The sequence below is a fragment of the Lutjanus erythropterus genome, chromosome 16 (genome assembly GCF_056507025.1).
Source record: "Lutjanus erythropterus isolate fLutEry1 chromosome 16, fLutEry1.hap2, whole genome shotgun sequence".
NCBI classification, from domain to species: domain Eukaryota; kingdom Metazoa; phylum Chordata; class Actinopteri; order Lutjaniformes; family Lutjanidae; genus Lutjanus; species Lutjanus erythropterus.
Window position 1 is genome coordinate 32,408,191 of NC_139332.1, and position 24,501 is coordinate 32,432,691.

The 24,501-nt window shown below is 42.3% G+C and overlaps 1 protein-coding gene across 3 annotated transcripts in view; it reads right to left on the reverse strand.

Annotated features, from left to right (window-relative positions):
• pvrl2l (PVR cell adhesion molecule related 2 like) overlaps positions 1 to 24,291 on the reverse strand; it is a 477,835-nt gene extending 453,544 nt beyond the window's left edge. For all 3 annotated transcript variants that reach the window (XM_084739745.1, XM_084739744.1, XM_084739743.1), the window contains exon 1: positions 23,766 to 24,291. In XM_084739745.1, the coding sequence (XP_084595871.1) occupies positions 23,766 to 23,853 (88 nt within the window). In that variant the 5' untranslated portion in view covers positions 23,854 to 24,291. The remainder of the gene's footprint in view (positions 1 to 23,765) is intronic.
• Between the last annotated feature and the right edge of the window lie 210 nt (positions 24,292 to 24,501).

Sequence of the window (24,501 nt, forward strand, 5' to 3'; positions counted from 1 at the left end):
CAGAGACGACGATTCAGTCAGTCGTCAGCTCTGTCTCACTTTATCATCCACATATCTGCACAGACAAAAAGTGCTGATCCCCAGCATGTATGCAAACACATATATAAGAAGACACACATGTTCACACACACACACACACACAAAACCGCTCTGCCAACACCCACACACCTCACTGCCAAGAGAAAAGACGACAGGAGATGAGAGAGATGACACGGGAAAAGACTTTAAAAAACAGATTTTATCTGTTTTCTGGAAGAAGAGACTAGATATGACTAGATAGCTGTCAGGGGGCCACCGCTGAGTGGTTCCACCAGACTGACACTGAGTGTGTGTGTGTCTGTGTATCTGTGTGTGTGTATAGTAATTACTTCATGTATGTGGAGTAGAATCAGTTTGCTGAACAGACAGCGCAGAGATCACTGTAGCGTCTCTGCATGTGTGGGAAAATCCACATGCATGTATGACAGCCACCCTAAACACACAGGCGGTCACACTCCGGGAATAAAACATGAGAGAGTAAAAAAGCTGAGAAGAGCAAAGAAAAAGGCAGAGGAGAGGACAGAGAAGAGGGAAGGTTAGGACCCTCACACTCCTCCTCTTCAACACGTTCAAATCCTCCCGTCCTCTCAGGAAGAAAGAGGCCAGCGCGCTGACACTCAACAGAAGAGTGTGAGAGTTGTCACGGCGCACTAACCTCAGCATCCCAGCAAAATAGAGAGGAAAAAAAAGGAAGCAGGAATAGCAGTAACAGGATGACAGCTCAGCCAGACCTGTCAAGTCAAACACAGAGTGAACCCAGAGCCCCGAACTGCTGCAGGTTACAGCGAGCAAATGGCTCTCGCTCTGTGCCGCCCGGCTGCATACAGACACACACACACACACACACACACTGCGCTAACTGGCAGTTAACCCATCATGTCTGGTGCATATTTAGCTCTAACAAGCAATTACATAATGCTCACTATCATCTCAAACCGACTGACTTGTAATGGGGCAATGATAAGCTCCGTACTATGATTACCTTCTGTGCAAGCCAGTTCGACCACACAGAGGATCAACTGGAAAGTTTAAACCCCGACACATTTTAATTTTCAGACGTAAGACTGAAACTCATCATGGCAGAAGTTTATCGCCGTGTGACTCAGTTTTCTAAAATGCAGTGTTTGCTCTGCAAAAGTATTCCATGACTACTAATAAATCATATTTTACTTTCACAATAGCAATCATTTTTTTTAATATGATCACATCCTCTTGAGTAAGGATGCTGTTTAATGCTGTCGGTGCTATTACACGGCACTGTGTATTTAAGCGAAGAAAAAACAGACAAAGGCAAACCCACTGCTACGATTCTGGAGCAGAATCCAGGACTCGGGCCACAATACACAAACCACATCTCCCATGAAGCATGATGGGAAGGTGCCAGGAGTTCCGACTATACAAACAACAACTGAAGACTGAAGAAGAAAACATATGTGAGGGATAACACCTGGCGAGGTGTCAATTTTCAGGGATTAATGGACCGGGTGGGGTCCAAGACCATTTATTTATTATTTCATGTGTTTTTTATTCAAAGTCTAAAATTTTTCACGAGCCATTACTCACTCACACCTACAGGTTTGACTAATACATGAAGCAGTCATTACATCCTATAAGGCTCTTATGCAATGGAAATGTTCACCATTCCAGTAAATAGGACAAACCTTAGATATGACTTGGCAACAGGAGTCTGCTCAGCTCACAGAACCCTTTCCTCCTCCAGTTTATTGCAAACCCAGTGAGCCCCCCCCCCCCCCCCCCCACTGGGCCTGAGCACTGGAGAATTATATTTGAATGGAAAGCGACAGAGGAGCAGCTCAGTTAGAAACATAGATATCACAGTTAGTAAGCTCACCATCCACATCTGTTGGGTAAACATGAATGTGTTATAGAGAGACCAAGTCCGTCTCCTTCAGGTGCCCCAGTAAAAAAAAGATACTTGGCGTTCGGCCCAGTAGCGTTGCTGGGGGGAACCTCCTGTTGATGAATAATAAATATAATTTGCAGCATGTTTAACGACAAGACTAGCCAGCTATCCAGCCATGTCATTGTCCTAAAGTCAATATCAGGTTATTTATTAACAAATGTTACGTGATGTCGACCGCGGCCTGAATTAGCGAGTTGAATAGTTAACGGGATGTGCGATTATTGATATAAAGAATGAGTGAGGTCAGAGGGTCGCCATCTTTTGGTATTCAGAGGATGAGAAACTTGACATGTTGCAGTGAATCATAACCGGAGTCTTTTGATGCTGGGAAGTCAGAAATTCCAAGTTCCCAGTAGGAAATTTGAACTTCAACACCCCTTTTAAGTCTTATTTCGAACTCAGAAAGTCAAACTGCATCCTCCTTTTTCTGATTTGTTGTACTAGAACACGGTCAACTCAGGCGTGACGTCATTCTCAGCTCCAATTTCCGACATCCGAGGTTAATGAAACACACCATTTGATTGCATCCCTGTACATTACAGTGCATTTATTTAGAACGGCAAACAATTTCAATGGAACTACTTAGTAAGAAGTGAGTATTCACACAGACCATGGTAGAAATTAAAAGGGCTTCACTTGTGGTTAAATGTGCCGAGCTTGAACTTACTTGCAGTCGTGCTTTTTGCTCATGTTAGTTTGGTTTAAAAATAATCTTTCAGAGACTTGAAACTTGCAGGAGATAATTAACCTCAGGGAGGCTTCCTGTTTCGTGAGTTGGCTGCAGAAAGCAGTGCATCCACAAGCTCTGTTGTCAAGAAAAGACCAAAAAAAAAAAAAAATGAAACCCAGAGGACAAAAAAACAAGCAAACACAGATGCTGTAAAAATGATCATTTGAATTTATGTAGCTTCCTGCATTGAAAAGTTCTCTTTTTGGCAGCCAATCATCGGAAATCTGCACTTCCTTAAACTCCCAAACAAGGAAACCATTTCTGAACAGTCCCTGCTTACTACTGCAAGTGATGCTTCCAAAAAAATAATGACTAACTGTTCACTCTGAGCAATTTCAAGCATCTGCACATTGATTTTTATATTATGATAAAAATGGATAGTAACTAATGGCTGCCTGAGAGATGTGGAATCAATTAAAAAATGCATGGCAAGCTCTAAAACGTCCATAAAACATGCACAACAACCAGTTCAGTGTTTTAAATTATTTGATACGGCCTCGGTCCACTAGGACTTTAATGAGATTTTACCGTCAGATGATGCATCTCATTATCAACTTCAATCTTGGTCATTTGGATATAAGTTACAAGAATAAAATCTGTATTGTACAGAACACATCTCAGAACTTTAAAACTGGCATGAGCGGTGAACACGGACGGTTGTATTTTTGTTTGAAATGGTGGATTTCTGTGAAAGAAGACATTTGGAAAGACATGCTGTGATTCATTTGACTGCTGGACTCATCAATAAATTACTTTGGCTGTTTGTTCGTTTTGTTTATTTAAGCACAGCTTTAGCTTTTAGCTCTGTGACTGTCAACCTCCTTTTGCTTTTCCCTTGCTCCGTCCTCCGTCCCCGCGGCCAGAGTTTCACGCTGTTGATGACTGTGAGGAGCGAGTGATGTTCCAAACCAGCTCATTAACACGCTCCCCTTCACACTGCCTTTCATACCCAAAAATGCCTGATTCAATTCCAAACCTATTTAACTTCTCAGTTCAGACACGGTCACTTTGTGCATTAGCAGTCAGAAACCTAGACGCTTCTAGCTTAGACACCCACAGAGTCAAGAGAAATGGCGTGCTGGGAAGAGGAGAGGACACACATGAAAGAGCAGCGCACATCTCATTAGCACCCTTTTCTCTCCGTCCAGCCAGGAAACTGGGCAGCCAGTCTGCCACCCATCAGGACGCTCGCATGGTGGGAAACGAGAACAGTTGAAACATTTCACTTCCATCCTCAGATGGCCTCCCCGGGGATTAAGAAATCATCCTCACATTTCGAAAAGCCCAATGCCTGGAAATAGACTCTGGGATGAGGGGGCGGATAGGTCAGAGGACCAGGCACATAAGTCATTTTCTATTTTCCAGTCCTAACTCCTTAGTTAATGGAGTTTTTTGAGGTAAGCACAAACACCATGGGATGGAAGGTTGTGTTGCTGGCTCAGTGAGATTCACCGCTCTGGACTAAGGCAGTGGTTTCAAACTTTTTGTGTCCAAGGCAGACCAAAGAGCAAGCCAAAATCCCAAGGAACACCTGTATTCAAATCCATGCAAAATAGACTCTGTAACCAACCAACCTAACCAACGACGGCAGCGAGGGCTGGCCAATCAGAGGCAGAATTCCTGCACAGATGAGAAAAAAATAAGGCATCAATCAATCAATCAGGACCTTTGATATGTTTCACCACCATCTGGCAAACAGCAAAAAACTGGTTCACTTTGAGGAAAGGCTTTTAAAGGAATTCTTTTGTCTCTGTATGGGAAATGAGTGCACACAAAGTAATGATACACTAAATAAAAAAATCATACATAACTTCTTGTATATTTGCATATTGCAATAATAACGGTTGTCACAAAATCCCACAGCACACACCTGAACTTGCCACAGCACGCCGTTTGAGAACCACAGGACAAAAGGGTCGTCCTAAAATGACATGCTGTGGAATTAATGATGTCAGTAATCAGCTTTACCATCAGTAATGAACTTTACACTGGGGTTGGGCCAAAAAAAAGGGTTTGATATTAAAGAAAATATCAGACCAAACCGGTAATACCAACTTTTACAACTCAGAGCTGCATGCAGCTCCTGGGTGGAATATGACGGTTTGAGTGGAGTTTGCAAATCAGTAAGTTTACCACATGATGTTCCTGTTAATGTTTCATAATAAAAGACTTGTTAGGAAATGGAGGGTTTGTGCCAGTGAGCTTTTAATTTGAAACAGAATCCTGAAGTGTTAAGTTTGTATTTATAGCAAAATGTATTAACTTTAAAAAGACGAAGACATAGACATATAGACACTGCACTGACAGCTTCTTTATTTTCTGGATAAAAAAGCACTAGAACTTCTCATATTCAAGGCTTTATGAGCTACATGGGCTGAGAAAAAAGTTGTTTTCTAACTTACTTCATGTAGATCATGAACCCCTGAATATAAACACATATATTTGTTCACAGCTCAGCTTTGACTGAAAATGGTGTCGATATCATCGTACCGTATCGTATCTCTATACATCTACGATGCTGACAAACTGCAGCTGGCTGTTAGCTCCCTCACTAGCAAAGCAAACAGTCAGGGTTGTGTCTGAGTTACATTGAAGGGAACTGATGATTGTCATTTTTAAAAAACTTTCCAGCGACATATTTCACAAGCTAGTTAGCAATTTAGCTCTGCGCCACCGTTTGCTCAGCTGTGATGTGTTGCCTTTGTAGAGAGCGCCCAAATTTTCCCATGATGCCTTCCAGTGCTGGAGCCGATTAGCAGTGATGAACTGAAAAAGTAAATGAGCATTTGAGGAGTCGGTACTGCTCTTAGTTTTTGTAACGACGGTGATGTCAGTTAGATTCGGTTCACTCAGAGCTGTGGAACTTTAAATCATTCATCTCTGCTCGCTGCCTCTCAGCTTTTCTTACCCTCAGGTTTGCATAAACTACAGGTTATATTACCTTCTTTTTAAAATGCACAGATGTGAAATCATCAGTTAGTAAAAATTGCATAATCTACTTTTTTTTTCTTTTTCTGTTTTTTTTAATCAGCTTTGCAATTGTTCTGTGAGGAAGGAAATACATTCACACACAATGTGCTTTGGTGAGAAACACAGAATGCAAACAGAACTCTTGTTTGTTTACAAGAAAGCTCCACAGAGCACCTCTAATGAGCACAGAGTTTAACCTTTGTTTTGACTTGTGTTGCAAGCTGTGCTGCAACTAAAACAAACTAAAAAAGTACAACAAGTGAGTAAGTGAGCCGTATTATGGCAGAATTTTGAAACACTTCATATTCCAATATCAAGCCCTTTGACAGACGCAGGGTTCATCCCCCCCCATTTGTGGTGTGCACTGCCTCTAACTCGGTGCATGCTGGGATAGGCTCCAGCCCCCGCAGCCCTAAACAGGATAAGCGGTTTAGAAAATGGATGGATGGATGGATATTCCAATTTCAACGTGGCAAGCAGATTAGCAGATTATTGCCATAATTGCCTGGCTCATAATAACACAGTTACTCCTTTTGTTAAACAGCCACAGTGTCCCTCATTGTCTCCAAGCTAATTTAATATTATTTGTCAACCTCGGCATCAATTTAGACAGTCTTCTTCATGTTAAGAACTTCGGTTATTGTTCTTTCTCTATTATTGGTTCCTGATTAAATTAAGTCCTTGATCAAGTAGGTGATAGTCCTCTAACTTTTAACCAGAACAGTCTTTTTCATTCTAAACTGAGAAAGCTTTCACAATATAATCCTCCCAAACATTTCCTCCCGAGGGTGGAGCAGCAGTGCAGCTGCAGTTCACAAGTCTGGTGGTACGACGGTTGTCAGCTGCAAATGAATTTCTTGAGCCACTGAAGAGAACTTCATGTCAGTAATGATTTCTTGGGTGTCGACATGTGAGCCATTTAATCCCCGTGCCACTCGGCTTTGATCCATTTTCAATATTTCAGCGTGAGGAGAGGAGAGGAGAAACTTAGCAGGGAGTAGATGACTTAGATATGGGAGGAAGAGATGGTTTGGGTTTGTTTGGTTTGGTTGGATGTGTGTGTCTGTGCGTCTGTGTGTGTATCTTTTTCTGTCTGTCACAATAACTCACATCCTCACCCGTCACACAGTCCACCACGGCTTTGTTGCTGCAGCTAACAGAGGGAGCTTGTCATGAGATCACACACACACACACCCCCCCACACACACCAGTGTTGCACAATGCTTTACTCCCTTTTTTCCAGTAACGTTCTGCACTGCAAACTTCACTAAATTTATGAGCTCTGAATCAAACTGACTGTTCTGAAATAAAATTAAAAAACGGTTTTGCCGACCTGTAATCTTTTGTTGAGATAATTTACTTTTCTTCTTTAGAAAATTGTAGTTCAAAAATTGCCGAGCAAACTCATTGAAGTGAATATGAATAATGGCCAAGAATTTAATATTTTCAGTTGCAACCATTTGATTTTCATGCACCCATATAATGATGAATCAGGTTCACAGCTCACTAGAGCCACGATTAATCAATTATCAACTGACTATTAAACTAATCAGCAACTATTTTGAATTATTTTTAGCCATTTTCTAAAGTAAAATTGTCCAAAATCTCTTATTTCAGTTTCTCATATGGTTTATTTTACTCCTCTAAGACAGTAAACTGAATATCTTTGGGTTGTGGACAAAACAGGACTTTTGAGGACGTCCTGTTGGGCTTTGGGAAATGGTGATCAACATTTTTCACCACTTTTTGACATTTTTCTGGCCTTTTATGGAACAACCAACTAACAGATTTAACCAGAAAATATGACAATATGACAATAGTCATTTGTTGCAGCCCTGCAGCTCACTGTGACCAATTGCTGAAATGCATTTTTTGAACTCATAAATTCAAGTTTATCTAAAGTAGAAGTAATTTATTTAAACAAAACATCACTAGTTAATAAAACCTCTTTAAAACTTTTTGAGTTGGGTTCAAAGCTCAAAAAATTAGTTAGTGAAGTAAGTTGCATTTTCTCATTCTTTTCATTTTTACAGTGTAGCAGAACCTCCTGGTTAAAATTACTCATGATTACTCTACTGAGGCTCATTGCAAGGACCTGAATCATTTTAATCACTGAACACCAAGCACAATAAGCAAAACTTTTGTTTTGTTAACGTTTGTGCAAAGACATCTGACCGCCACATTCACCCTGAACCTCATGATGCCTGTAATGACACACTGCTGTTACAAGGATGACAGATGTTCGGCGGCAGCTATTTACAAGCAGTAGCCTCACTAATCTGTTTTGCACTTTCCTTCGCTCTAATTGAGGGGGACTTGGACTGGATCTTCTCTTTTTAAAAAAAAAAAGAAACTGAACAGACAGAGACACTTCGGGCTGACTGACAGGTAAGAGCGCGCATCAAAAGCAGCAGGGAGGAGAAATAATGAAATGAGCTACGAGAAGAAAGCCCCACAGGGCCTATAGAAAAGCACCCGGCAATATCTCAAGTCATTTGACAATGATATACTATTAAAGAAGAAAATTGAAAATCCTGCCTTTGAAAAACTTCTGTAATTCTATCATGCAAATGAAAATGTCCATCGACAGATTGCTAAAAGAGCAGATGACTGGATCTGTCTGGAATACTGAATAGTTTTATGTCAAGAGAACATCAACCTTTTGTGTCACAAAAACTCAATTTTGGATTCACAGGAGAAAATCTTCACCGTGAATTATGTGAATGGAGAGCTGACCTGCAGCTGTAGATTAGAGAGACGGCAAGGTCAGGAGTTAAGAGAGGGGTGTTTTTATAGGGGGGAGCAGTGGGGTGGTGTGGTGTCAGGCTGGAGAAGAAAAGGGAGAAAGACAAAGCGTCGTGCCGCAGCTGTCACACCGAATCTCTCAATCAACAGCTGAATTAGTGCGGATACGGAAGCAATTAATCAGGTTTAACAGCGACTGGCAGGAAGAGGCGAGGGATGGGGGGGCGGGAAACCTGTCAGTACATCTGTGTTTGTGTACTGTTTGGGCGTGAGCTGGTATACAGGTAAATAAATGAGCACAGAGCGATTCACCACACAACTAAAATATTGCCTTGATGTAAAAGATGGGTGTGAATAGTTTTACCACACAAATCCAAAATTTGCAGAGTAGGATTGGGTGACTTGACTTCCAACATTTTGAAGTCACAGAGAAGTTGACCTCTGGACATGAAATGTCATCAAATCATCATGTCATCCTATTAGACATTGGTGTTGAATTTTGTGATAATTAGCTGATGATTTCTCTAATTATGGCCAAAAACATGTTTTGTGTGGTCACAGTGACCTTTGACCTGAGTCCAAGTAGAAGTTTGTACCAAATCTGAAGAAATTCTGCCCAGGTGATGCTGAGATATTCTGTTCAAGAGAATCTAACCAAATGTGAGGTCACAGTGACCTTTGACCTCCAAATTCTAATCACTTAATTCTTCAGTCCATGTGGATGTTTGTGCAGAATTTGAAGAAATTCCATCCAAGCATTGATATGTTGTGTTCATGAGGTCACAGTGACCTTCGACCTCTTAAATCTCATCTTTGAGTCCAAGTGGACATTTAAGCCGAGTTTGATGAAATTCAATCACAGCGTTTTTCAGATACTCTGTTCACAAGTATGGAACAGACATGAGGTCACAGTGACCTTTGACCTTTGATTCTTATCAGTTCATCCTTGAGTCCAAATGGACATTTGTGCTGAATTTGAAGGACATCTGTCAAAGCATTCTTGAGATATCACATTCACAAAAACACGGGACTTTTGACACCTTTCAGTGAACATTTGTGCCAAGTTTTAAGAAATTCGGTCGAGGCGTTCTTGAGATACTGCCCTCACAAGAATGGACTCAGACGTGAGGTGACAGTGACTTTTGACTTCCAAAATCATCCTTGCATCCAAGTGGACACTTGTGCCAAGTTTGAAGAAGTTTCCACAAGCTGGTCTTGAGATGTTGCATTCATAAGAACAGGGTGAACAGACAAGCTGATAACAAAATACAACAAACACCACAACACAAGGCTTTATATAACTCCCCTGTACTCCCCAAGACCCGTAAACAGACTTTGATGTGTAAAATCAGTCCAGAGTTTCTGTGAATTGAGTCTGGTGTTTTTCTTGTCAGCAGACACTCTCAGTGACCGACCACTGGACCAGAGAATATATCGATGTCTTTAACTAGAGGCGGACAGGAACTCATGTCCCATTGTTAATATAAAATATAGACAAGACTCTCTCACCAGTCTGGTTCCTGCCTGTCAGTCACCTGACACCCAAAGGAAGACGAGCTAGTCTCCGCCAGGAAACAATCCCTGAAAAACACACAGCCTGACAAACTTAATTGTCACATCCATGTCGTTTTTTTTTTTTTTTTTTTTTTTTTACACGTGGCTGCTTTGTTTGCCAGGACAGCCATTCATTTCAAGCCAGGTTTGAAAAAACCGCAGCGCTTGTATATTAAAAAAATGACAAAAAATGATCTAATTACATATGGCAGGCATTTCTGAATGATTGGGGGGGAAATGTACACGAGACAGAGGCAGCAGTAAATGGGCTGTAACTCTAAATGACGCCGGTATTCTCTTTTAATGTGCGTGTGACTCGCATAGAAATGTGATGCTGTGCGAACACTGGGCGCTTGTGAACGCGGGTAAGGAGGAGAGATGTTGGCTTGCGTTATGCAAATGAGAAACAACACTGTCAGAGCGGGCGCAGTCGATCAAGACGGTCGCTGTCGACGCACGCGCGCGCATGCACGCGCAAGGAGAGGCGATGCAGTCAATTTGGAAGATGATATTGAAGCAGCCAAGGACGCCAAGAGAGGTGAGAGAAGAGGCAGGCTGCTCAGATCCTGTCTTTAGCCCCGTTCCATTTTAACATTTCATCGATACGGACAGAGCCTCTCTCTTCCTCTCTCTCTCTCTCTCTGCTGGCTGGCTGACTGCTGACCTCCGCAACCTGTTGCGAACAGTCTCCAGGCTACACAGCGCAGGACAGTTATTTATGGACGGGGGGAGCAGAGATAAATCGATGCTCTCTCTACTTTTTCCAATTCCATTTGCATGACTTCAGCGAGGTGTTGAGTTTCTTTATTCTCCCCAAAAAGACATTAACTTTCTTCATGCTTTCTTGCTTTATGTAAGGTTGTGAAATTCAGATAAGGTATAGGTGGTTAGTATTTTTGCAGTAGGATACAAAAAAAAAAGTCCAACAGTTCTGGCGCAGGTCAAATAAAAGGCCAGTAAGCCTTGAGCTGAGAGGAAGGTAAAAAGTCAGAGGCTACCTACAATAAATAACTTATTTCCTTGCATGACTAAGAATATCTGCAGCTAAAGGTTTGCAAAGAAAATGGTTCTAGGAATAGCAATACAGGCACACTTTAAAAACAATTGACAATGGCCCTGGCCTTTCTAGTGTCGGCACTTGAACCAGGGCAGGAAATTGACTTTTTTTTTTTTTTCTAAATCTCGTCGACTCCTGTGACCTGTACATTTCCAGTAATGAAAAAGCTTTCACTTTCTGAACAACTCCACTAAAATGATGTCCGGTGATGACGATATTTAGGAGTTGTTACACAGCTGCCACTAAAACAAAATACAACCCTTTGGCAGCATGGGACTTCAAAATGTGCAGTGAAATACAAGAAAAATGGGAACTAGTTTCCTTCCAAATGCAATCCAATACAACAGCACTGCATTAAATCCAACTTTCCTTTATGAAGTTGATCATATTCAGTTTTTTGTCGACACCGACCTTGAGTTTTGGTCTCAAAGTCCATTTGTCATGGCAGTTAGCATGTGAACTAGCTTTAAAAGTGACATTTTCTTTTTAAATATGTGCCGTGCCACGGATCTAATTTATGCCAATGTGAAGAATGGTTCATGTGGACTTTGAGAAGTTAACTGGTGAATATTCTTCGGTGAGTCTGCGTGCCGATGCCAAAGCAAATAAACTTTTAAATGTTTAATCTGAGCCCTCCTCTGCGGTCCACCTGCCTCCCTAAAGCAGTGGAGAAAACACTGGCTCACAAATTACAAGTACAAATTTTATCTAAATCGCTGGAGGTGCACTATTTTTTAAGAAGTTTTCACATTGTGTTAGTTTTGGAGGCCCCTGCGGACAAAAGTGGTACCATTTCCACTGTCATAACCATAAAATATAACACCAAAATAAAATTATCTAAAGAAAAATCTCCTTCTGCTTTTTAACTGGCTTACATAAATTTGTCAGGGAAAAAACTTCCACCATTTCTGATTCATATTTCTGTATATTTCCTCCACCCCGAGGACAGAGTAGGCCGAACTTTCTGCTTTCTGACTTCATCTTCTCAGTAATGCCTATGATACTTTAAATACCTTGTATAGCTTCAATATGTTCATCTTTTCACCTCGTGCCAACTGTGATTTTCACTGCAGATGGCATCGCCGTTGTTGAGGCTCTTTCAACAACTTATATTAGAACCAACATGGTTAAATTTTAGTAAATGCTGCTCAGAGAGTGTGCCTTATTTTTCCTGTGCAGGAAAAAATCCCCGTCTACAGGCTCCATCATGACACAAGTGAAGCAAACAATGTTAGAGCGGTTATTAATTGCCCACATGGGAACAACCGGAAATGTCACAAAGTCACATCACAGCCTGACCCACCGCTGCACTCCCACACAGACGGTGAAAGCAATTTCCATTTTGTCACCGGCCGACTATATCTGGAGAGGAAACGGCGAGCGAACAGAAGGAGAGGACGGGCGGCGCTCGCTTCGTTCTGTGGAACAGGCGAGCCCAGGACAGGACTGGGAGACAGAGTAGGGACGCTTGTCTAAACATTTTCACACTTTTGAATTCTCTCTCTGTTACCCTCTCTAGCTGCCTCTCTTTCTAAACAATGAGGCCTAGAAGAACTGAGAGCGGCGGAGTGGACGGAGAGAGGAAGAGAGAGGAGGAAGAGGGGGGGGGGTGTACTGGCACCCTTTTTAATTCCACCAAAAGCTGTTCCAACAAAAGGGCCCCCACTTGGGAGCCGCCACAGAGCGGCAGCCAGCCAGGCCGGCTGAAAATAGGGTCGTGAGCTAAAGAATGAGAGCGAAAGAGAGGCCGAGAGAATAAGACTGAGGGAGGAAGAATGGCTGAATAAAAGAACGGGAAAATGAAAGGCTGAGCTGCGTATGAAAGGCTGCCTGGAAGTTTTCTTTGCTCTGCATGGTGGTAGGAGTCAAACTAGGCAGGGTGGCCACATTGATAATGTGTGTGTGTGTGTGTCTGTGTGTGTGGGTGTGTGTGTGTGTGTGTGTGTGTGTGTGTGTGAAGGAAAAGAAAGCTTGTGTGTGCACAACGAGGATGGGACGATACACTCATCTTGATACTATCACAACACTTGTGTGCAGATTCAGTATGTATAGTGGTTCTACAAGTATCTGATGTTACAATTTATTACAATTTTACTTTACTTTTTAAAAGCAGCTCATTGGAAAGAGCTGAAGTGTACCACTCTACAGACACGAGTCATATTTCTGAGAACAGTGCACATCACATGTGTTTTAGTTCTGACCCTTTGGCGTTTCTGTAAAATAAACCTAATCACGTAGGTAAGTTATCCTTAAATTTAAAAAAAAATAGTGCTGTTATCATCTGCAAAACAAAGTATTTTGGTTTGAGAACCAGCCTTTTGATTTAAACAAGTATCCTGTATCATCGATACATTTCTGATCCGCTTGAAAATTGATTAAAATTTCAGTGAGTTATGATGATTTTAATTAAGGATAGACATCCTGCCTCCGTAGGCAGACATGCATTAGGAGACAAGGCGGCCCCGTATGAATATGGCGGCTGCACAGATTCACCTGCAAGGTAATGGAGCGAACAAAATGCAGTTTGTAATGTGTTTTATTCTATCGAGTGTTTGAAGTAAAGAAAGACTTCTGGTGAATCCTCTGTTTTAAGAAAGGACAGTTCACACCAAAATCAAAAATACATAATTTTCCTCTGCTCTGTAGTGCCATTTATCCATCTGGATTGTTTTGATGTGAGTTGCAGAGTTTTTTTAAGATAACAGCTGCAGAGATGTCTGCCATCTCTCCAATATAATGAGACTAAGTGGCACTCAGCTTGTGGTGCTCAAAGCACCAAAAAGATTACATCCATAACATTCAAAACCGACGTCTCTTTCCAGAAATCACGATTTTTGATTCTGGGGTGAACTGTCCCTTTAATTAATCTGTAAAGGAGCTACTTACTGAAGGTCAAACACTGAATTTGAGAGTTTGCTCCACAGACAATGGACACATGGCAGACAGTGGACCCAAACCACTGTCTACATTCGCCTACAGAGCATATTAATATATTATGTATAATTATATAGTTATGTTTACAATGATATGTAGAGGGAGGCCAGTCTCTGGTCCGAACCCCCCTGTTCCCCCCGTAATTTCTGCCCCGTGTCTGTGCATTTGCGAGTGATCTTCAGGCATTCATGACGCAGTGAAAGCTGAAAGCAAAAACCTTCCTCTGACCATCCTTGGACCGGCTCCATTGTGATTCATGGCCCCGTTCCTGTTGCTACGCTCTGTAATCCCTCTTCCTACTGACACCTGTTTGCTGAGGAATCACTAAGGAATGCCAAGGTGTTAGCCATGATACGGTTTATTTCTAGAAATGTGATCTGGAATTTGCTTAGTAACCGGTTTCCTCAGAGGTGGAATGAAAAAAGAAAAGGGTAAAAAAAAAAAAAAGCGCTGACCGAGTGCAGACACATGCTTGCCGGCTCTTGGCAGGCAGAGTGATGAATGAAAACCTGTTTCCTGGACTCTCCGCGAGCCGCACCGATGGAGCTTCTTACAGCAACCCCGACCGCAACCTTCTCCCCCTAATTACAGCTACACTCTTTTAAAGGTCCACACAAAGACATACACACATGCACCGCACGTGGTCGCACAACAAAGGCATGTGAGGTTGTCTCATCCACAAAAGCTGTATCCATGACAACCTGTTCCAAATCGCCAAGAGTGACCAGCCAAAGTCTACCTCTGGCCCTAAACGCTGCAATGGGGATTTTTTTTTTTTTTGTTCAAAGAGGAGCATCAAAACTTCTTTGATTGTGCAAAAACAAGAACACAGCATTATGCAAGAGCCTGCAATATAAAGTTAGTAGTCCAGCGTTCATCAGCCCACAAAGAATTTTAATTTTAATTCCTTGATCAATAAGAAAAACCCAGAGGCGAAAATTAAAAAGAGACAAACTTAAACTTTAATGGAGACAAACAAATCACAGTACATGTGATGCAACACCAAGTGCAAGTCTGTCAATTAATAAGTGAAAAAGCTATAATTAAAGGGATAGTTCTGATTATTTAATGTGTTTCTGCATGAGCTATCGAGTAGTTTATTAACTAGAGTAGATGGCCCTCAGTTTAGAGAAGCGAAGATGAGAAAAAAGTCAGCCACTTAAAAAACACCACCTAAAAAAGAATCCATATCATTTTAGGTGCAGGACATATATAGAGACTATTTTCACTGCTTTATTTTGGTATCAGACAGCCTGTTTTTTGCTGAGAAACCACACGATTGAAGCCAAATATCATTCTCTCCAAATCAACCAAACTCCATTGGTGAAATCAGTAATTTTACCTCACAGAACACGGGAGTTGCCGGTGTGCTGCTGCTGCTATCTGTTAGTGTGTTTGTGTTACTGTGTGACTTTAGTGAATCCAGACTATCCTTTTAAAACACAGCTCACACTAACAAACCAACAGATCGTTGCAAGGTAAAATAATTGAGTTCATCCATGCAGTTTGGTTAGAACAGAGACCAGGGTAAGCAGCAAAACATAATTTTGCCAACTACAATCAATATTTCCTCTGCTTTACTTTGCCGCCAGACAGCCTTTTCTGTGCATGTCGTTGTATCGCTCACGCCACAGCAACCAAACACCATTGACAAAACCAGTCATTTTAACTTGCAGAAAATGGGACTTGCTGGTCTACCGCTGCCATGATCAGTGAGTTAGTTTGTGTTAATGTGTGACTTTGGTGTTTGAAAGGGTTAGTTCAGCGTCACCAAAGACACAAACAAACTAACAGATCGAGGCAGCGGTAGACCAGCAGCTCCTGTGTTCTGCGAGGTAAAATACCTGATTTTGCCTTACCTTTTTAAGGACTGAAATACCCTCAATCACTGACCCTGTCCACAGCAGGACTTTGCTTTGATTCCATGCTGATGCTCCTCTCTCCTTCTCCGAACTCAGGGCATGCCGACCAGCATCTACTGTAACTAATATACTGACAATAAGAACCTCATACAACCCATCATTACATGATCCAAACTTTCCTTATCAGAGGAAAAGATCTTCGGTCACAGCAGCAGGACGTGATGATATTGTGCTTTTCTGGATGAGAATCGCCACACACACATGACAGCCCAGACAATGACAAACAAATTGGCCTAAACACTAACAGCCTGCAGCATTACTATGCAGTTTGTGTTGGCGTGAGTCATTAATACGCTCTCAATGAGCACGAACGGTCTGTCCTCGAGGGGATGATTATCACCCCATGCCTCACCAGGCGGAGCCATTGACATTTGAGTCCAAGGCCAATGTGCCTTAAACTGCGGGTCAGGACCCAAAACGGCTCATTTCTGGTCCCCAGCATGACAGCTGCTTATTTTTTCTTTTAGAGGGTGTCTCTCAGATTACCAGGCTCATTATTTCATGATTTCATTAAGTAAGGATCATCACAATCAGCATGGATTGCTATCTCTTTTTCTTATCACAGATTTGTTCTGAATACTGTTTTGTGTTTGCCTTTATAGAACGTTAACTTTTTGAAAAAATCTACACTTTGCAAACTTCCTCCTAAACAAGCCCACAACCAACATTTCATTAAAGGAGCAATATGCAATAGCAAGTCAGAGACATAGTCAGTGTAAACTTAATCCTGTTATCCTGGGAAAAAAATCCACTGCTCTGAAAATGCACACTCTGGAGTTGAAGTTCAGTGACTACCTGCCTTATGCCTGCCAAATTCCATTAACATTTTCTGCAATTTAACAGTTATAAACATCTGCTCCTTCTACAAGATTATTAATGATTGTTTTGTGATTCATAAACAGACACTTGGTCAGTCGGCAAACATTCAGCATTAATTTGAACTCTAAATGATGTGAATTAGCAAACAATAACACAAGCAACAGGCTGGAATAGAAATTTTAAAAGACACCTGTAGCGCTGTTGTCAGAAAATCAAGTATTACAGACTTAGCATGTTTCCTTAATCTCTGATGGCCAAGAATGATTTATTTTATGATTTATTGCACTAAATTTATCCTAGATTTCCTCATTAAGTCCCTACAAATAGACTCTGGCAAAGCATCCAGCTGCTTGACACCGTCATTGACATTTCAACCCAGCGCTGACACCTGTGATCAACTCTCAAGGCAACAATGACATCCCCTCACTCGACCCTCTCCACACGTACACACATAAGATCACTTCTCCCGAGACACACTCCTTGACATTTAGTCTATCTGCCTTTGGCCACAATGGGAGCTGAGGGACCGGAGCGACACAGGCTGGGTTTTTAAAGACGGGGTGGAGACCTCCAGGGGTCGGGAGAACACACAGGGTTAAAAAAAAATAGGATTTATGCAAAGAGAGGGAAAAAAAAAAACTTCGTTAAACTGAGAAAATTGCAAGCATTTTTATTCAACCTGCCCTTTGCTTTTGAAATAATGGTGAGATTTATCAGCCTCTGGGCTTGTTCCAATAATTAATCAACTAAAACATCCTGCAAAGACAAGAATTCAAATAATTGTGCTCCTGCCCCAAAAGCCAAAAGCACATGCTGGCTGTGGTGGGCAGCTCACAGGAGAACGTACTGAACTTATTTAGAAGCTGTGTGTGCGCTTAATAATTACAGCTGCAAAGCTGGATAATTCTAATGGTTTTAAATTTTTAAATTTAAATGCTAAATGCAGCAGATGCTACATCAGAGGATATTTAATTACTATATCCACTATATTACTCTTTTTGCCTCCTTACCCACCAGTGGGAGACTAAAGCAGGTTGTTATTTAGTGTTCCATGTTGAAAGGGAATTTTTTGGTAAATCTGGCAAAGCAACCAATATTATCAGCCTGCTATTGGCCTATTACAGTAACATAATGCAGATTTTATTTTATTTTTGAGATTCATAGGTGCTATTTTGGACAATAAATCCTGCCACCTTCGCATATGTTTATCCCAAGTGTTGACAACCACATGTGATCTGATTTCAAAGTGACTTTTGCATCGTTTGCAATGCGACACACAACACAACATCAAATCCAGAGTGACAGGAGGGCATCAGAGCGGCTGAGCTGCTACTGGAGTGGTACGTAGGACATCTCACAGAACAACATTGTGTGCACAAATCTGTCTTTCTGTGCAGGCGCTCTCCATTTCAAGACATGTCACCAGAATATATAGTTTAGGGGTTGTTCTGATGGCAATGCCAGTATCAGAAAACACCTCCTGTAGAGCCTAAACTGCAGAATTGGGTATCGGCGAGAACATCTAGGCACTGATCAGATACTACGTAGGCCGATGTATTCGCCCCAAAGAAGGACTCTGCATTGTCTCGCACACCAAATATTGAAATCCCAGTTTTGCCTCATCATCAGATTGTGTTGCCAAGTCTGTGTTATTGTAGTCAGCTTGTGATCAGCAGCATTGTGCATCTCCCTGTTGGAGTTTCCCCAGGAGCTGAAAAATGATTGAATAAGTTACTGACTGTCGATAACATAAGGATCAGGGGTGTCACAATTTCAATATTAAATCAAAAATCTGTCAAAATGGGCTTTCACTTTCAACAATCAAATTGAAAAGGCAGAATTCTTCATTCTCCTTGTTTTGTTTTTCTCTCAACCTCCGCCTACTAGTGGCATCTGGCGCACATCCAACACTAACAAATAAAAACAAAGGCAACTCAAGAGATGACAGGCCATAGTTTAACAGCTATTATATCACACTTTATACCATAAAGACTGACTAGGCGTCTTCTTAAAAGAAGAATTTGAAAATGTAAATGACAGCTGTCAGGGCGTAAAACTGATGATGTCCTCATCTTTACAAATCGAGACTTTGTAGTCTAACAACTGCAGAGCCGTCAGTGCAAAATTAAAATCGTTTCAATCGAAAACTGAACTGAATTGTGACCTAAAGTTTTATCAGATCATGGATTTGAAGAATCATGGGTACCCGCTGTATATGTTGTAGGCTACATAATCTTTGATACTGAACTGTGAATACAAACTCTGTTATCTCAATCTGATTTTGTTTGTTTTGGTGGGGAGTCGCGGAAAAACTGGATTTTTTGATATTTCTTTTGTGATTGTGTTCTGGATTGGACTGAACTGTTTTAGCATTGTGAGGAAAACAAAACTGACTATTTACCAAGTGGACTGAAGTCTGATGTAGAGACGCTGGAGAAAAAAAAAGGTACTGGAACGTCTCTACTGTAGCTACTGACACCTAGGTTTTTACCGCAGCTATCCGTGCAGACAGGTTTGTGATGCCTGGACACACAAATATGATCTGATCACGTGCAAACAACAGTGCAGACAGTACGTCCAAGGCTTCTTCATCACAACCTTGTTTGGTTCCCAAATGGAAGATGCCCAACTCAGATCCACACCGGTGCTGCGGCCCTGGCTACAAAAATATGTAAACAACAAACAGCAACATGGCGCGACGCGAGGCAGACGATGAGTCATTAATAAGAGCTCTCGATAATCAGGCCGCGCTGCTCTGAGGGCGATAATCATCGGCCGCCTGCTCTCCAAGTGATAAGCTAATCAGCCCTTCGTCTCCACCGAGCCGTCGAGGGGACTCATCATCATTGACATTTCAGCGCAGGATCGGGCCTATAGAGACGAGTACGGGAAGGGGAGGGGGGCACCTGAAGTGACTTAATTATCATCGCTGTGGAATGATATCCTCTCAACTCTGGTTTGCCCGTTTTACTGAAGGTTAACACGGCTCTTTAAACACGGTTAAAGTTTCAGCGCCGCCGTTGACCTCTTTTCACAGCGCTTGTTTAGAGATCATCAATCTGCACACACAAACCCCGTCTCTGTTTGCTCATGGAATGTTTTATATGCCTGGACAATCTTTCGCATGCAGTGTCAGTAACTCGCCGGCTAGGCAGCTGAAATGCGAGCGTGGAGGTTTTTCCTGCGAGAAGACAGTTGTGTTGTTGCACGTTCGAATTAATTCATAACCTGTGGGGATCCTGTCACGACAATCTGACAGCTTCTCAACAATACAGGCCTGATGTAGCAGAGTCTCAGCTGAGTGGGAATCTGTCATCCTCACACCAACCTGTGCTGCACGGCGCACAGCTCAAGCCTTCTCAGGTACCGTAGTCCTCATTTTGTGCCACTACACCAGGGTCTTTCCTGTTCTTGTGCATTACATCGCTCCAATTATGCATGGAGAGACCGAATGTCATTGCAAAGCAAATTCCAATCAAGGTTAAATCTTCCTCCTGCCGTGTACCGTCACCGTTCACGCTGCCCCCGATTATGCAACAGATGCTACAGCAAAATGCAAAGCGCCAGCTCCACGGCCTTGGAATAACTCGCCCTCCCATTTGCTTTGATCTCGGAGGCATGTCTCCGAGGCGCGTCAACGCACGAGACGACGCATCTCCCGGGCTCCATAATGACCCATCTTCTTTCTCCTTGGTGACAATTTTGGGACAGCCCTGACAGATGATACTAGTTACACCCAGGTGAAAACAACAGGCTGACAGATTCGTGCTGACAGAGCGGGCTCATAGATTTTTAAGCCGATCACTGTAGCCTGACTGGCTGCTGTTAGGAATTTTGTTGTTGGTCCCAGTTGGGGGAAAAAAACTCTGAAAATTGTTTCTGCTGGGAGTTAAAGCACGCCTGCGTTACTCAGTGGTGCATTTTAGTGAGGTTATCTCCTTATATATCACTTTAATATGCTCTTATAGGGACATAAAGTGTTGCCATGGCAATCACTAGCACGTTTATTGATACTTCCTTTTCGTTTATGGTGTAATATTTCCTCAATATCCCTACTAAGTGTCTGCATTAGTGAGTTTAGAGTACTCATATTTAGAGCATTTATGGTAGAGATGCAACGGCTGCAATTTTCTTGAACAATTTCCGATTTTTTCTAAAAGTCTGATCTGACAATTCTGATTTTCTTTCTAAGAGCTATACTTGACAGCAAACACTAACAATTTTGCAACTTTTCTTTAACAGAAAATTAAACTGCATGTTCATAATAAAACACTGACAATTCACTAACTTATGCATTCTCTCCTAAAGTGCTCCAGGTTTCTGCCAAGCCTCCTTTTCTCTTTTCTCTCAACCTTTTCCAGCCTTTCTCCTCCACTCTTCTCTCACACTGTCTTGCTCTCTCTCCTCATTTTCTCTCCTCTTTTCCTCCCTCATCTCTTCTTCCCCTAATTCTTTTTACCCTGTTCTTGGACTCTCTCAGATCGATATTTGACCACCACGGAATCGGATATATCAGACACTGACCGGCTGGTTACCAGTCATGGCTAATCAAGCTGAAAACCAGCCAGTTCCAATCAGTTGTGGATCAATCAGTGCATCTTCACTTCATGGTAATTTACAGAGTATCAATAGTGCTCGTCAGGAACCTTTCAAACTTTGTTATGTATTTAAATCACAGCAGCTTTAACTGTCCTGTAGAGCTGCAACACGGGTTTTGCATTCATTGTGCATTCTGTGTTGCTTAAAATAAGTGACCTGGCATAAATTTGGGTATTTTCTTCTCTTTTAAGGTATTACTATTATATTCATAGTGTCTTGCATTGTGGTTGCATCACTTGACAGTGAGTTTACAGAAGAGTTCAACGGATATCTGCATGCTGGTATCAGCCAGTGTTGGCTTATCAGATACATCAGTGACAGTGTACACTGGCATGTAAACAGGAACTGCACTGAAACTCATCTTCAACCCTTATTTTTCTTTTTGTTGTATGTTTGTTTTTATGGGTGAGAGGTTCTCAGTTTTTTTTGCAGCTAAGGATCACTTACAAGATAAAATATACCAGGGAAAACATACCAGGGACCCCAGCATGCATATCCTTTGGTAGAATATAATCTGCAAAATATTTCAGATTTGAAAATTAAAACGTTATTCATTAAACTATGGAGGCTTTGGTATAAATAAATAAACTTTTAATATCATGATAATTAATTGAATGAAAACGTCTCACAGACCCCCCGGCAGAGTGCCCTTGACCTCTATACAAGAACCTCTGTTATAGATAATGTTTATTAATACTTATTTAATGTTAAGTAGTCCCAGTTTATCTTTGCTGCTGCTGATGTCTATGATAATATTAAAATTCCCCGTGTCAGCACATTCCTTTAATAACTCTTTGGCAGCTGAAGTTAAAGGATTATTTTAAAAAATACTGACATTAATTGTTCAAATATTAAAACAAATGAAAAATGCTAATCATATTGCCCATTTTTCAAATTTATATTTCGCTCTGAGTATCAGCATTGGTCTCTAAAACAGATATCGATCCGACTTTATGATCAAATAATATCTGTCGACTGATATTATCGCCCTGATATCGGTCCATCACAGCTGTATCGGTTCCAGCATATTTGTTGCTCGATATGCGTAAAATGAAACCTTTTCTGAAAACAGAAAATTGTTTTTATCTGTGCAGCATTCTGTGCATATCTGATCATTTTCTCAAGCCAGGTTTAATATAGACATATATTTTCCTCTAGTTGTGTTTTTATCTAATTAATTTTTAAGTAATTATAGAAAAATACCAGTGAAGGTTCACTGTTTCAGAAGTCTGATATCATTTTGGACAATAAAGTTTATTGTTAAACTGTAAAATATCCTTCCGCCATGACATATCTTTGTACTTTTGAGGGACCATTGCAAAAAATGTGTGTGTGTGTGTATATGGGGGGGTCTTTATGTGGAGACACAACAGCTGTGGGGGGGGGGGGGGGGTCAGCGTGCAGGGCTGCAGGTTACAATAATCAAGCCCACAGGCCGCTGCAGAGGACTCGCAGCCTCAGCACAGGGGGCTGCACACTCAACCAACCGAGCTACTAGGGCGCTCCAGATAGTTGAACACATTTGCAATCGATTCATCGATCAATCATTAAGATGCAAGGCACATTTCTTTTTCTCAGTTTAATTCAGCACAAGTTAGACTTAGAGTTAGCAAGCCTGAAACGGAAATAAAAAGCTGTAAGCTCTGGAGAAATGGTACACAAATTGTGCTTTATCAGTTAACAGCGATTAATCTTTAATCATTAACATCCCTATTAAGTATTTCATATTCTATCGCCTGATATATCGATATCTGAAAATATCTGTATCGGTGCCAAAAATCTAGTATCAGTCAGGCTGAATACTGAGTACATGTGCAGGATGTAGGTGCAACATTTTCTCCTGCTATATTAGAACAGTGTCCACATTTCGTTACAGGAAAACAGTTGATGTCATTCATTAAGAGCTCACAACAATCACCGCTGCAGGACCACCTGAAGATCAGCAGCCGAGCACTCCTCATTTCCTGCCGAGCACCGGGATTTCCCATCAGCACCCTGTTGCTCTGCACAATGAGGACCAGTCTGTGCCATTAATTTAATGGTTAGTAATCAGACCAGCGGCTGTGATCGCGCCCCATTTCCCTCCGCACACACTTTCCAACAGGTAAACACAGCTTACAGGTCAGCCGTGTGTTTGTCACGGCTCAGAGGGGATTAGGGCTTCCTGAACAGTCACCTGCCGTCTGAGGAATTAGGACAAAAACCACAAACCACGACAGCCACACCTCGCCTCGCACGGCGTACACAAAACTCCGCGCGCGGATCTGACAAATAAACTTTTACTACAGGTGTCACAGTCCACAAAACATCAGCCAGAGAGGACGCACACAGAGGCAGTGAAAACACGCAGCCGGGAGGGAGGAGGCGCGGCTGGAAGTGCCACATTCAGGGCGCACGGACCGGGCTGAAGTGTGGAGGGAACTGGAGAGGCTTCCTCTACCGGTTATTAACACACAGCTCGGTTTCTCTTACCTTGAGCTGCGAGGAGGATCGCTGCCGCCACCAGCCAAGTGCTCCTCACCGGAGAGACCGGACAGCGTGCTGCGTAATCTCTCGCCATTCTTCTGAACAGGTGACAAGGTGGACGTAAATATCCACAAGAGCGCTGTGCGGGGCAGCCGGGCTCCAGATTATTCCTTCTCCGATCGGCTGAGAAACTTCAGCTCAGTTCAGGTTGAAATCAGCCAAGTTGCGGCTTCTCTTCCCTCCGTGTCTCTCTACGAGCTGGACCGTGTTTAGTTTCTCTCTCCCTTTCAGCGTGTTAATGACAAGAGGAGTCAAACCCCTCCCCTGTCGTGTGGGCAGACCGACAGACCGCAGTGCGCACAGGTAGCCCGCGGCTGCTGCGCGCGTTTGTGTGTGCGCGTGTGTGTGTGAGAGAGAGGGAGAGAGATGGTGCGTCTTGGCCGCGGAGAGCGGATAGGAGAGGAGCGGAGTGGAAACAAAGTGAGGACGGACGGAGTGAGAGTCGGTGTGTGTGTGTGAGAGAGAGAGAGAGAGAGAGAGAGAGAGAGAGAAGAGAGAGAGTCGGCAGAGCTCTGAGTGTGTGATGCAGAGAGCTGAGTGGGGAATATCAGAGTGATGTCAGCAGAGCGTCACCAAGAGGACTTGAGCCGTAATACTGTGCTGAGCGCTTACAGCCACAGAGCTGCACGGTCCGACCGAGGCTGCACGCTGGAAACACTCAGCCAACATACAGCTGCATACC